Source organism: Beta vulgaris, chromosome 1, assembly GCF_026745355.1.
Source record: "Beta vulgaris subsp. vulgaris cultivar EL10 chromosome 1, EL10.2, whole genome shotgun sequence".
Taxonomy (NCBI): domain Eukaryota; kingdom Viridiplantae; phylum Streptophyta; class Magnoliopsida; order Caryophyllales; family Amaranthaceae; genus Beta; species Beta vulgaris.
In genome coordinates this window covers 61,578,694-61,593,261 of record NC_079202.1, presented here as the reverse complement: position 1 = coordinate 61,593,261, position 14,568 = coordinate 61,578,694, and the positions used below count along the sequence as shown (strand labels likewise).

Below are 14,568 nucleotides of genomic sequence, written 5' to 3'. Positions count from 1 at the left end.
TAAGAAATATATATTTGTTGATTGTTGATATACATAAGCATAAGAGTAACTCTTAATTAGGATTGCGGATAACAAAATATGTAGTTTAATCGAGCTCGTAGGAAAATAATGGAGTAATATGTCATCTTAAAGTTGACTCCTCTCTTTTATTTAGGGTGCGTTCTCTTCACCTTAAGAAAATAAATTTCAGATCTAATAAGTTTTGATAAATTTTAACATCTGATAAAATGAACTTCAATAAGTTCAATTAATTTCATATAAGTTTAGCTTAAATAATTCGTCTTTATAAGTATATTTATTCAAGAAAATTTCACTTGAAATTATCTCATCTAATTTAGGTAGTTGTGAGTTGAATATATTGAGAATAATTTGAACTTATTTTCTTAAATTAGTAACCAATTAAAGAGCATGATTAATTAGGAGATTACTAGCAAACAAGATTAGCAAATAACAATACATCAATAAGCTAAAATTTGTTCATCAAATGGTTATATGTATATTAAAATTAGAGTTCATAACCCTAATAATACACTCTCTCTCAAACCAAACCATTCTCCCAAGCCCTAGCCTCCATTAGTGTTTTTGTATGGGGTCGCATCCGTCGTTACACCGGTAAAAGGCCATACATTTTTGGTATTTATTCTTAGTTTTCTTAGTTTTTAGCTAATTTTTTTATAACTCTCATCCTACTGTGATCGGGATAGTCTCCATCAATATAATGGTTTTATATACTCTCGGCTCTCGCCTTGTGAGTCTTGGTTTATGTTTTACCCATCAAGGTTGAAGATGTGAGATATCAAACTTATTGGTTGAAATCAAAAATTTCAAGATCAAGGTTGGATTCAATTTATTATAACATCAGACATAAAAGATGACGAGATGAGTCATTCAATTTTGTCTACGGTTGGAATGTTACATATTAATTAAGAAGCGATTCTAAAACATTTATATAATTAAGTAAACTGGATGAAGAATTCCATTGATATTTAAAATTATCTTTTACATGAAAAATTAGTATTATTATTATAAATATAATACGATGATTTTATTAATGATATATTTTCGAATTGCTCTAAAAGAACAATGTTCTATCAGTCTCTGAAAGACTGAAATACAACAACAATCAAATGAAAGTAGTAAGTAGTAACACTAGCAACTATGTTCAGCATACAAAACTCTAGTTGTCATATTAGTGAGATAAGAGTATAAGTCAATTACCGTAAATTCGTTAATTGTACATAACTGGACAGTTTGGCCGAGTGGTCTAAGGCGCCAGATTTAGGCTCTGGTCCGAAAGGGCGTGGGTTCAAATCCCACAGCTGTCAATTTTTGTAGTTAGAGGAGCTAATTGTTGCCTGCATTACCCATGTTATGTTTTTGTCTTTTGATTTTCACTTATCTTTAAGTTTATCTGAAACTGTTTATATTATTTGAACTTATTATGGCCAGACACTAACCTATATGAGCTTGATTGCTATTTTGAACTAAATTTATATAGCCCTTATTTGCCTTGAACTTTTTTTTTTTCCCAAAAATAGGCTTTCATTGATAATTGAAATCCAGATGACACTTACAAATTTTATCTAAGAAATCTAAAACTCCAACACAAATACATAACACCTTAGTATTATTTTCATCGTGGATTAGATCAACAATATCCTTATTAAAAAAAACTTAATCCGAAGCAATACTATTTGTGAGTTAGGACTATTTCGCTTTAAGATACACTAATATATAGTCCATTGGGTGAAAATACTTATGTAGTCCTCTGAATACTTACAAGTGATTATGCTATGCCACCCTAGATGTTCATTCTTTGCTAGACGATTAGTCAAAGAGATTAAACTTCCAAGCAACCGTATTTACCACATTCTAATCTTCCATAAGGAAAGAGAAGAAAGGCATACTCCAAACTCTCGCTAAAGTAGAGAACAAACCTAAAAATTGGGAAGAAAACTCTCATAAAGAGAGAATAATGAGGATCATTAAAAACTAAATAATTAAAAACTAAGGAGCTAAAGAAGGATTTTGGGCTTACCACCATCAAAGAGATGATGAAGACAACCCCTTGCGGCTGAAAAACGAATTAGGGTTTTTTAGAGAGAGAAAAAGGTAGGCGCTCCCACAATCATCATTATTTGCTTTGAACTTAACTTATCTCAAAATAGTACTGACTTTAAACTTAACTCATCTCAACTTATATCTCCCAAAACTCGTGAAAGTAAAAGTGTAAGAATAAAGCCTAGGCCAAACACTGTTGAGTGACACACCCAGTGCACCTTGAACGACAACCCTTTTTTCGAAACTTGTCTCATTCTTAAATAGTTTTTTGATTGCATTCTCGTAGTGTCTATTCAACATTTTTTCATCAATATTTCTATATTGCAATCTCGTACTGTTTAGTAAAATTACTAAAAGAAAACATTTTGTTAATTTTTTTTTATTAGGAAATTAAGTCAGCCCAAGAGCTAACCCCTGCAAGGCTACTAGAGGGGAGTGCTTTACCATATGAGCTAGCTCCTCATCCTTAAACATTTTGTTAATATGAAACATAAATTTTAAAAAACCCCAGAAAATTTCACCTTATAAAAACTTATGAATCTACATTTAAAGAAAATTATAAAATACTACAAATATTATCTCTCGGCTAAACGATCGATCTTTAGTTTCTTAGGCTATGTTCAGTTCACCTTATTTTTGCTTATTTCAGATCTAATCAGATCAGATCAGATCAGAAAAAATAAGTTCATATCAGATTAGTTCAGATCATGCTTATATTTAAAAATCATTATATCTTTCATTACATATTAGTAAAAATTATAATAATTGAATATTAATAAAGTACTCATTGAGACGAATCAAACAAGATCCCACATGACTATATTTTTTTCTTATATATTGAGAAAAATCTAAAAGATAAGATCTTGTAATCTGAAAAAATAAGTTCAGATCAGATCAGATAAGTTCAGATCAGAAAATTTCAGGTGAACTAAACATAGCCTTAGTACCATGCGCACCTTTCACATGGAAACCAAAGGGTTAAACATTGAGAAAAGCATACTCCTCTGATAGATCAAAATCTGTTTATATTCAAGTTATAATATATTCTCTTCATCTTAAATTTTAAAAAATAATCAAATTTAATAAGTTCAAGTAGATTTTTAACATCTTACAAAATGAAATTCAATAAGTTCAGAATAATTAAAGTAAAAAAAAAACACCCTCAAATCTTAATCCTGCAAATAAGGTAAACCTAAATAATTCTTATACTCGATGATAAAAAAAGCAATTTTCAAATATTATTAAAAGAGACTGTCTAATTTTAATATAAAAGTAGATCTAGTAACTAAATGGATTAAACTAGTCACCGAAATAAATTAACCTAATCACTATTGGACTAATTCTCTTTTTAATATTAAACTTACCATTACCTAATTTTAATTTAAAAATAGGCGATCTTTTACAAGACAAACTCAAACTTTTTTTTCCTAACAACCATTTGATATTACTTTAATGGGTTAGTTGAACAGGCCAACTGGCCAACCCACCAATGACCTATGTATATACCCAAACTAGGCAACCCACCAATTTCTGACAACACAGCCCACTTTTATTCCACAGCAACCAGCAACAGTAACAGAAACCAGAAACACAGCACCCAGAAATCAGAATCACAAACCAAAGCAACAAAACAAGTAAGAGATAGAGAGAAAAAAAAAAAGGAAGTGATGAACAATCTCTCACCCTCTTCATCAAATGCAGCAACTCACTATTATATTTCTACCCCAAAAACAGCCATTTTCATCCTACTTTTTCTTTTTATAATTGGAGTTGGTGTTTCACTCTTTATACTTATTGAAGTTCACAATGCTCTCTTCTTAATTGCTTCTCTTTTACTCTCCGCCATTGTTTCTGCTCTTCTTTTATGGAATGCTGTCTGCTTCCGCCGTAACACCGCCCTCTTGCTCTTCCTTCGCTCTTTCCCTGTTAGCGACCTCCGCCATGCCTGCCATGGTCAACTTGTCCACATTACTGGGGTATTCCTCTTTTTTTTTTTTGTCGATATTGTTAATACTCCCTCCCTCCGTCTCATTTTAATTGATACAGTTTGACCGACATAGGAAAATGGGAAGTGTGTTGGTTAACATTAGTGGGGTTTCGCTCCCTCGGTCTCATATTAATTGATACAGTTTGACCGGGACATGATTTTAATAAAGTGTATCAATTGATAAGAGTCGGGTGAAAATGAGAAGTGTCAATTAATATGGGACGGAGGTAGTATTTAATTGCTTTCCGAGTTAGTTGAATTTTGATTTTTGTCTTTTTGAAATGTTTAAGTTAGTTATTTAGTTATGTGTTGCAATGTATGAAGTTTTTTTTGGTGTAAATGAGCGACTAAGTGCAATGATGTATACGGGATTTGATTCCAGGTCATGGGTATCACTTTTCGCTCTCACAAGACTTTTAACAACTGAGTTAGATGACATTCACTGCAATGTATGAAGTTATGGGTGTCATTATGTAATTGGAATTTTGTTGCAAATGTGCTAGGATGTGAATGTTTGAAAGGTGTATTTTTGCTGAGTTGTGTGAGGATTCTCATAATTTTTGTATGTTCATGTCAGCCAGTCTCTTGCGCTGATGTTTGTTTAGAATCATCGTATGAAAAGGTGGGTGGATGCGTTTACACATCAACTCTTCTATATGAATATGAAGGATTTGGATTGAATGCTAAGCAACCTTGCTTTCTCTGGAAATTAGCCTATTCTGAGGTATGTGATTATTTTATAGGTAATGCAGTATTGCAGTATGAGTTTAGATTTGCTAAGGTGAGTTTTGTCATCTTAAATATATACATGTAACTTGCTTCTTTAATTTGTGGGACTATTGTGTCAATTGAGAGATGTTCTTGTCAAAATTGATTTATCTTTCAAATATCAATTACTAGTTGTTGCTGTTATTGACTTGGATTTAGACATTGGCCAAAGTTTCCATTGACACGGTCTGTATAATTTATCGTAGGACTGAAGTGACTTTCGATTTTAGGGATGAATTTCAAGTTTATTTGGAAAGTGATTCGTAAAGTCTCATAATAAGTTGATGCGAATCTCTGTTACCTAAGAGGCTAAGACTTGCTACTATACATCGAGAAAAGCTAGATATCTAACTGATAGATATGCAAATTGTAATTTTACTTGAAATGGTTCACGCACTTTCTCTATATTACATTGAGATATCTAGCCGTTAGAGTATTATACTTGCAATTGTCCAACTTGGAAATTGTATTCCTATAGTTAAATTGGGTGCTTGATTAGGTTTGATGGTTCATATCTTCCCCTGCCTTTCTCTGGCATGTGTTTTGTGAGAGAGTTTTGAGGGTAAGCATGTGGAATATACCCAAGATACATCCTTATCGTTCTGTCTAGTTGCCAACTAGCTTTGATGGTACTTGGTAAAGTCTTATGGGGTGGGATCCCGGGACTTGGGATTACATCTTATCTACGACACTGTTCTTTGGGTTCTCTATATAAAATAGAACTCATCTTTAACCCTCTCTTTGATATCGAAATTATCACAATTCCTTAACAACCATTTTAGAATAGGCTTTGACTTTGTAAGAGTCTCTTTGCTCTGTCCATCCCTATAGTGTCCAGGATTACTTTCATCTTTAATTGATGGTAAACTCAGTAACCTCGAAACTGTTCTCTTGCCTTTTCATGGTTGAGATAATCGTGCTTCTTTCTTACATACTACCTTCTCTAAGTGGAAAATGTAATGGTTTCCTCTTCTGCTCTGGCTGAAAGTTGCGAGAAACTTATGTGAGATGCCATACAGAAACCAAGAACTAGTAGTATGTTTCATATTTCATGTCAAGTGCTAAGGCCTTGACCATTATTGTATCAGGGATTCAGGGTATTACCAATTGTGTTGCCTTCTCATCTTTTCTAGTAGGTAACTATCACAGCTGATCAGTATAATTCTATGTTGGCTCTCTTTTGAAGACGAACATCAAACAAAGCAATCACACCTAAAAGTTGCAAAACTTGATGTTGTCGTTGCTTTATTATGAAAGACAATCATTGTAGAATCATGGATCCAATAGTCAAACAACAGTTCCAGATTTTGAAGCTTCCATTAGAATTGTCGATGTAGGCCTTGGTGAAGGAGGCTGTAATTATAACAATAGCATTCACAAAACTGTTCTAACATAGAGCCAAATAAAACATCGAAAAGATTAGCTGATGGGCCAGACTATGCTCTTGCCTGATGCCTCACCCGAGGCTTGGCAAGGCACAGCCTGCTGGCCTCGTGCTGGTGCTGTGTCATATTGGCCAGATCCCATGGAACCGTTGTGTTGTGTTTTCGTATTTAGATTTGTCAATCTCGTTTTTGTTGTGCTTTTGTTTTCCAAAGTTCATCCCTCCTGCCTTGTCTTGCTTTCCCATCCAAAAATGCAACTCAAGTTTGGCTCGTGACTCGTGCCTGCTGTGTTCCATGCTTCATGTCGGCCTGGCCCAGTGCCATCTCTAGGTGACAACATAATCTAGAGTCCCGAATCTGTCTGGTGTGCTCTTGGTTTTTCCCAATGTTAGAAATCAACTCGTATTTCTCTCTGACTTGGAATCTTGCATAGTTGCATCTTGCCTGCTTCACATATCACCCACTTCATTCCTAATTTCTTACTTCAGATATTGTTTGCCTTTCTCAGTGAACAATTTGGATGGTTCCCCTTTTGCAGAGGTTCTCTACAGACTTCTACATATCTGATAAAAACTCTGGCATTCGAACTTTGGTAAAAGCTGGATATGGATGTGGACTCATTCCCCTTATTGTTGAGAGCAGGCTTGTGTACACAAGAAAAAACAGAATTCTATCTCCCAACTTGACAAAATGGCTGACAGACAGAAATCTTTCAGCTGATTCTCGGGTTATACGCCTTGAAGAAGGGTAACTCTTCATCTCCTCGCGCTCCTCTTTCCCCTTTTATGAACAGCTTATACTTTACCTAAGCGTGGCTGTTTAAAGATATGTTTTCCACAGAACAAAGAGAGGTGGGTTAGCTTTGTGATCTCGGTATGAAATGGGTTCCCACGATCCTCCTCTCTCTTGTTTTGTAGAAAACATGCTCTTTGTATAATCTTAATTCTTAACATAGATGCTTAAGAAACTCTACCTGTTTGTTATCAGCTATATAAAAGAAGGTGATTGTGCTACTGTCATAGGCATGCTGCATAAAGCTGGTGATGATATTGCAATGATTGTTCAGCCACCGGAGCTCGTTTCCACTGGCTGTCTGTGGCAAAGACTACTATATCCTGTCAATTTCGATGGATTACTGCTCGCTCGCTCCTGATATCTCTAATAAGGCATCTTCAGCTATGTTACTCAGACACGGATTGAGTGTCTACTCGGATACGGGTGTTCAAGTGTCCGACTCGGCTATTTTGTAGAAAAAAACTCAAGTATTTAGTTTAAAATGAAGTATCCAAGTAAAGTGTTTTTGAGGTAAATGAAGGTGTCGGAGTAACACTAATTTTCAGTGTTCATGATGAACTCAACCCAACAGAACTAATACTGGAAATTTTGACTTTAACTGTAACCATAAGTAATAGGACTGTTGCTGAGAAGTCATCAGAGCTACTTGCTTGATTATAATGCAATAGTTTTGTGGTATCATGTAACAATAATATGGAGATAAAATATGATTGCTTATTAATCCAAGTTAAATTCTTTCCTGAAACTAATTAACATCCGTGGCCTGTTTGGCTGTTATGTAGATATATTATATCCATCTAATGATATTGATATTATTTCGAAACGCCTTCTAAACATTAGCTTTGTAATGCGCATTAATGCATTATCCTTGCATTCCCTAGATTTAGATTGAGGTAACTATCTTTAATTTGTGGACCTAAAGAGTATCCGTGCAGCTGAAGATCCTGAATTTGAAACTTTCTACACCAAAAATATTCTCTTAAACGAAGGTATTCGTGCTTGGATGGCGGCTCAAGATCAGCCTCATGAAAACCTTATATTCCCTGAGGAGGTTCTACCCCGTGGAAACGCTCTTTAATGGAACTTTAACTTTAGCCGGCCGTGACCAAGAAACCACCGGTTTCGCTTGGTGGGTACTAGTTAAGATGTGGCTTCAACTACAGTCTACTTTTTTTTTGTGGAGCAGATGGTGAACATCTTGCATATCAATCTTTATGGATGCAATGATGTCATCTTTATCACTTCATTCATTTTTCAGTTGTGTTATTTTGACTTAACATATTGGTTAATGTATAATTTAACCACTAGTATCTTTGATTATATTCTTCATATTAATTAGTAAATATGATTAAAAGCTAATGTTTTGTAAACGGTATAGGAGACAAATCCTATAGCGTTTTACATGGAATAATTAAATAGTGTACCAAAACACGAAATCAAGGTAAAACAACTGACGGCCCATTTGGTAGACGTTAATAAATTGCGGTAATGGGAATGAGTTTTAAGTGTAATTTTATTAGGAAAGCACCCTTAAAATCTCTATGTGGATGCATTTTTTCTCCATGAGCAAGCAATCTCACTCCTAAACTTGTGTTTTTGTTTCCAAAGGGAAGCAATTTTCATTACTACTCATTACCACCTACAAGGTGGTATTGGATGGCAATGAGAATTCAAGAAGGAAAGTAGACACTTTAGGATAAATTAGCATTACCATGGGAATGGACAATGATATTTTTCACAAATTTACACACAAATTCATTCTCATTACCACCGTTTATGACCAACTACCAAACCGGTCGTGAAAGTAATGAAGGGGGTATTGTGCTTAGCTTGATTGCTTATGAAAGGCGTTGAGGTTTGCTTTGTTAGTAGTAACCTCACTGTCGTCTTAGGGGATACACCCACTCCATCTACAACGTTTTTCCTAGACTATGGTTGCATCACGCTGGTCAGCAACCTTCTCATATCTTTTATAAATAAGAAGGTTTTCGGAAAAAAGAATATGTCTTGTCTTCTTTTTTTCTACTTCTTTCACTTTCCATTTCTGCCTATTTAGCATATATTTAGAAAAGCAAAACGAGTGGGCAAACTAGACAACAAACGTTCTATTTTCTTCATTGATGATTGTAATAAGTCTTCTCTTCGTTCCATTCTTGTACTCGATGTATTAGAAATACTCGTGCGGAGGGCCTTCTAAGGCCTCTTTCCTTACCTTAATTATATAAAAGAAAAGGTACCTCAAAACACATATAACTCAACTTCATACAAGGCTAATAATTTCTTAATTTGGGGTGACTAAAATTAAATATAGCTTGTTATATTCAATACCCTCGTTGTATTCAAGTTTTTGTGTTTTCATTCAGTAAAGTTTTAGGTAACTTGGTCCAAACTTATAAAATAGATGCTTCTACAGTTTATACTGTTTATGTTTTGTGAGGAAATGCTTATTCTTTAACACTTCGTATGACCTTTTAACTACTACACAATTAGCTCTTAAACTTCGTATCAAGAATGTCTTGGCCTAGTCGTTAAGATTGAGGTGTTGTGACTGTGAATGATAGGTCACAAGTTCGAATTCTCCCTTCCCTTCTTTGTACTGCTTTCGTGGCTCATATGAATTAAAAAAAACTCTTAAACTCCGTTCCCAACAAAAATGGAAAGACAAATAATACAAAAAGAGTATCAAACTGATGACTTAAGCTATTGAGAATTGAGATAATCATGAATCTGATACCTTGGTATTTGGTAATAAAACAGCATACAATTATTTCTATTGAAACTGAAGTAGATTTTTTAGCCAAATTTGTAGATCTAAATCTGCTTTCATAAGCAGAATATAAGTTTCAATTTGAAGCTCATAGGCTCGTACATCTTTTTCAGTCAAAAAGGAAAGAACATTTTTTCAAGTAAGAATTTAAATGGACCAAAACAGTTGTACTTGAAGAAGTATCCACCAATAAATCATAGTGCCCTGTAAAAGTACAACCCACGTCCATGATATTGAGTTTGCTACATACAACTGAATATATTCCATTCAAATATTTTTTTTTTTACAAATTAAAATTCTTGGCCTACCTAAAATGTTCCAAACAATTTTTACAAGTATTAAATATATTTTCTAAAATGGTATTAGTTTAGGAATTTATGACAAATTTATAAGTCGATCAGTGATATTAATATTTCATTATTGTTTAATATTTTCATTTTTAACTTCTTATACGCAGGCGTGCAGTATTAAAAGGTCATATTTATCAATTTCCCTAAAATGGTTTAAATCTATACAGATATATTAAAAGGCGTGCATAAACAAGAAATTGTGCCACGTGGCGCTCTTCCTAGGGAGTTTTAATTCAGGTAATTCATGTCAATAAAAAAATTTTAGAAATTGGGTAGTGTAGGGTTTGATCCCGAGACCTCAAGTACATATACTAAAGTCTTAACAATTAGGCTAAATTGTATTTATTGTTATATTAATAAATGAATTTTTTTCTTACCCGAAGCATAGTTCGAGCCTAATAACTAGTTAAACAATTAAAAAAGTGTAGAAACTAAAAATCGCACCTAAGACTTTAACTAACTCTAATAAAGGGCAATAGCCCATGAAGAAATTGAATCTTCTTTATTGGGTTTCTTAAAGAAGTTCTAGTTGAAGGCATCCGAATCCGATTATTAGAGCAAGTGGGTTAGGCTTCAAAACTCTTTTTTCACTAAAGATTCAACAACCATATGTATGATAAGTTCATTATTGAAATTCGTTGGAACAAGTGGGTTAGACAATTTTCCCATAGATTCGAACTTCTTTGAGGATTTAGCTCAATCTCTAATCTACCTTTTCCTTTAAGTATATCATTCCTATTTTCTTTATAAAAGAAAAAAAAAAAACTACAATGCTAAGTTAGAATAGGAAAAAAAAAAACATGCTCATATGAAACCCCTAAAAAAAGAAAAAGATGAACATTGAGATAATATAATACTTTTGCTCATTTGACATATAATAAGATTTAATGTGATTGTATTATCGTTCAGATTCGTCAACCGTACACTTGAATGTATGCAAAGATAGGTAAAATTTGTGGAAGATGAATACTCCTAGCTAGGTTGTTCAAAGACCAAGGTCGAACCGAAATCTAGACCGAATCGAACCAGAATTTGGATTGGTTTCAGTCCGGTTCTCGGTCCAAAAAAAAATGATTTCAGATTTCGGATCCAGTTCAAATCCAAAAAATTAGATTGGATCAAATTTTCTATTATTTTAATTAAAAAAATTTATAGGTTAAAAAAAAGTTAAAAAAAGTAGAAAGTTAAAGACCTACTGTTTATTACTTAAAAATTATTGTTATTCAATATATTTATTTTATAAATATATATTTAAATAAAATTAAAAAGATTCTTTTTAAAAAAATATAAATTCCGGTCCAATAGGTCCAAGACTGAAACGGACCCGAAAAATTCCGATCACAGTCCACAAAAATACATGATTTCGGTCCACCAGTCCGGCCGATTCTAGTCCAGCCGGTTTCAGTCCGGTCCGGTCCTAGGCCAGTGCACACGCATACTCTAGCCTCCTAACAAGATGATATTTTCTACACAATACTTTTATTTACGTTCATTTTCTTTCATATTCTTCACATTTATGCTCTATTTGTTCAAAAATCATAGCCACATAAACTCTTTTGTTGAACCTCATGTATGTTGTACACATGTGAGTTATCCCTCATTAGAGAAAGAGGAGAGAAAATACCACAATATAAGCTAGAGGAGCTACTCCTACTATTGCCAATTGATTTTAGTATGGAACCTTTTTTGGGCTCGTATGTAGACCGAACTCTTCTCTTACGTATTGGGTTGCCGGCTTGCCGCCCAAGCCCATGTTCAGTCATATTAAATTTATCATCTTTACAAATATTTGGAGATATTTGTCACTTCTGAGATAATCTTAGTGGGGAGTGTGTAATTAAATTTCTTAATAATATCCATAGTTATTTTATTATTTTATTGATTATAACTTTATACTCCATCCGTTTTCTAAAGATCTTCCCTCTTTCCGTTTAAGTGCGTTTCCAAATTTTTTTCCCTCTATTCCTTATTTGGAATTTGTTTTCCTTTTTTTACCATCTCATGTCCCTATCATATAGTCCACCATTACATTATTAATTCAATTTTACTCCCTTCTCTCTCCTACTTTAACTCCTTTTTATTTGTTTATTTATCTTAACCCCTTTCTCTCTCCTACTTTACCCACCCCACACCCTACACAAGTGGATCCTCCTTGGTATCTGTAGGAACGGTAACAAGGAAGATCTTTAGGAAACGAATGGAGTAATATCGTAAAAAAGAAGTATTCTAGAGGGCCAAAAAATATCACAAGGCAATCATTTGTATCAGACCCTTTGAGAATAGGGAAAAATCAAAAAATTATAATAAAGGAATAATTCTCAAGTTTAAACCTATAGTGAGAAGCATCCTTTAGAATCCTCAACATCAAGCTAAATACTACCCCCCCTTTGTTATTTTTCACATATGGAATATGGGAAAAAAAAGGCAAATAAATGTACTTTTTACACTCTCTTTTTATGATTTTTAACTTCTCTTACCTTTTAGTACATCTCTTTTACCTTTTTGTATTAATCACTTACTTAATGTTGTTCAAGTAAAGTAAGAGTATCTATAGAAAAACCTTTCTAAAATATTACAATGAGTAAAGTACAAACAACAAATGAAAATGGAGGAATAACTTGATATAATAAAATTCATACTTGAATAAATAGTTGGATTGAATGATGAGGGAGTGATAGAACGAATGAACGATATCATTCATAAAGTGTAGGGGTAGAATAATGCTATATTGACAAATTTAACAAATTGGAATAAAGTGATTTTTTTCCAAATTGAGACATTTCATGATGTTCGCATATATGTCATCTTTGATGATTCTACCTCATTTGCAATTTGCATTCTCTGATTGAGTGTTACTGTTTGCATATTCTCGTAAATCAATCGGTATACACTATACGGTAAGTTTATTTTGAACCCGTCTAATTTTTTTTTTATGTTTTAAAGTTATTATTTCTGTGTATCATATACTAGAGCTATAATTTTTTTTTTAGGTAGTTGTTTGAAGAAAGAGCAACTCAAATCATTATAACACTTGAAAAATGAATATAAAAAAATATAAGAGACTAGGTCCGCAACCACAAAATTATACACGAGATTCATATAAGATTTTATCACTCTTCAATTAATACTTTAATTGTTGAAATGCCTTGAATATGACTTTTTAATGACTCAACACGGAATGTAACATATGTGTATCCTTTGATTGTGGTATTACTATTACCCCTTGCTCGAAAATAACACATTATTGAAAATAAACCATGTAAAGTATGTGTATCCTTTGTTTGAATTCCTCTAATTTTAGTGCATCCATCATATCATGCTTTATTACTTTACAGAGAAATTTTAATGAATAACATAAATCATGCATAAATCGGAAAAAATAGTCAAATTCGATCAATCTTTTCATCACCAACATAAAAGTTGAATTTGATGTGATAAAAAGAAAAAAGAAAGAACATAAAAGCTGAATTTGGTGGGATGTTTGACTCCACAAGTGTATGTGATTGACATATTTGATTCTGTTTCAAGTTGCGAAGAAGGAGAGAGAAAAGTCTCAAAATATTTTCGTATGAAAGTCAACGAGAAAACTGATATTTTTCCCGACCATATATAGGCTAGGTCAAGAGTTCATGCAAGTTGCAACTTACAGTTTTCTTGATCGGAACTTGCGTTTCTCAATCTCAACACCTGATGCTTGATTAAGGTCTTACTTCCTGATATTCCGAAATAGTTGCATTGTTTGCATAGTTATACTTTGATTGTAACTTTTTCCGTAACTTACACTATCTACTATTAACATGTTACACTTTGATTGTCTTTGGTGATTTATATTGTAGAAAATATATGATCATATGAATCTTGTTAGATGCGCCTCAACATATATTTTCTTAATATCAACTTTTAATAATTTTTACTTATTGATGACCAAAAATATAAATGGTTGAAAGCATACATCGGCAAGCGTGAAAACATAAAATGGTGCAACTATTTCTAAACGGAGGAAGTATTTCTTAGGATATACTAACCTCCGATTTTAATTTGTACAACAGTTTGATTTTCACGCTTAACAATACGCAACTTTGACCATTAATATATCTAATTATGTATATGTAAAAAGTTAAAAAATAAAATGAGTTATGTGAATAGTGCAAAAGTTAAAATATTGTCTTAAAAGATAAGTATATTAATATATGTGATTGTGAGAGCTTCAAAGTCAATTAGCAGATTCTGATTGATAATATACGTTATCTAATTGGCTAGTTTATTTGCTAGGAACCTCAAGTTTGATAAGTAACTTAGATGTTGAATATGGAGTACTTAAAAAAGGAGTAGATACATTAAACTTTCCATTATGCATGCAATCCGTTTATAAAAAAAAATTGTACTTATGCTAATTAATTGCAGTTAGGGTATGGTGTGGTGATAACTGATAACTAATACTCTAGTTTGTTTGAA

General features: G+C 33.0%; 1 protein-coding gene and 1 non-coding gene across 4 annotated transcripts; both read left to right on the top strand.

Annotated features, from left to right (window-relative positions):
* Positions 1 to 1,245: 1,245 nt before the first annotated feature.
* Positions 1,246 to 1,325, top strand: TRNAL-UAG (transfer RNA leucine (anticodon UAG)). Its single transcript has one exon. It is a non-coding gene; the product is annotated as a tRNA-Leu (tRNA).
* A 2,191-nt stretch (positions 1,326 to 3,516) lies between these two features.
* On the top strand, positions 3,517 to 7,628 carry LOC104905587 (hypothetical protein). 3 transcript variants are annotated; one of them, XR_007276156.2, is made up of 4 exons: positions 3,517 to 4,037; positions 4,630 to 4,772; positions 6,710 to 6,948; positions 7,189 to 7,628. XR_007276156.2 is itself a non-coding variant. In XM_019252087.3 (4 exons), exons 1-4 carry the CDS (start codon positions 3,558 to 3,560, stop codon positions 7,234 to 7,236), a joined length of 849 nt encoding a protein of 282 aa, XP_019107632.2. In that variant the 5' UTR covers positions 3,517 to 3,557; the 3' UTR covers positions 7,237 to 7,628. The 3 variants fall into 3 exon arrangements, 2 of the variants coding, with proteins under 2 accessions (XP_019107632.2, XP_010692496.2); XM_019252087.3 differs by having other exon boundaries at positions 4,626 to 4,772; positions 6,740 to 6,948; positions 7,224 to 7,628; XM_010694194.4 differs by having other exon boundaries at positions 3,519 to 4,037; positions 4,626 to 4,772; positions 6,740 to 6,948.
* The last annotated feature ends 6,940 nt before the right edge of the window (positions 7,629 to 14,568 follow it).

Bases quoted from the DNA above. Each gene is read 5' to 3' on its own strand.
- LOC104905587 (XM_010694194.4), top strand. From the start codon at position 3,558: ATGTATATACCCAAACTAGGCAACCCACCAATTTCTGACAACACAGCC. The intron at 4,038-4,625 runs GTATTCCTCTTT...TGTTCATGTCAG, and splicing joins AACTTGTCCACATTACTGGG to CCAGTCTCTTGCGCTGATGT. The intron at 4,773-6,739 runs GTATGTGATTAT...CCCCTTTTGCAG, and splicing joins GGAAATTAGCCTATTCTGAG to AGGTTCTCTACAGACTTCTA.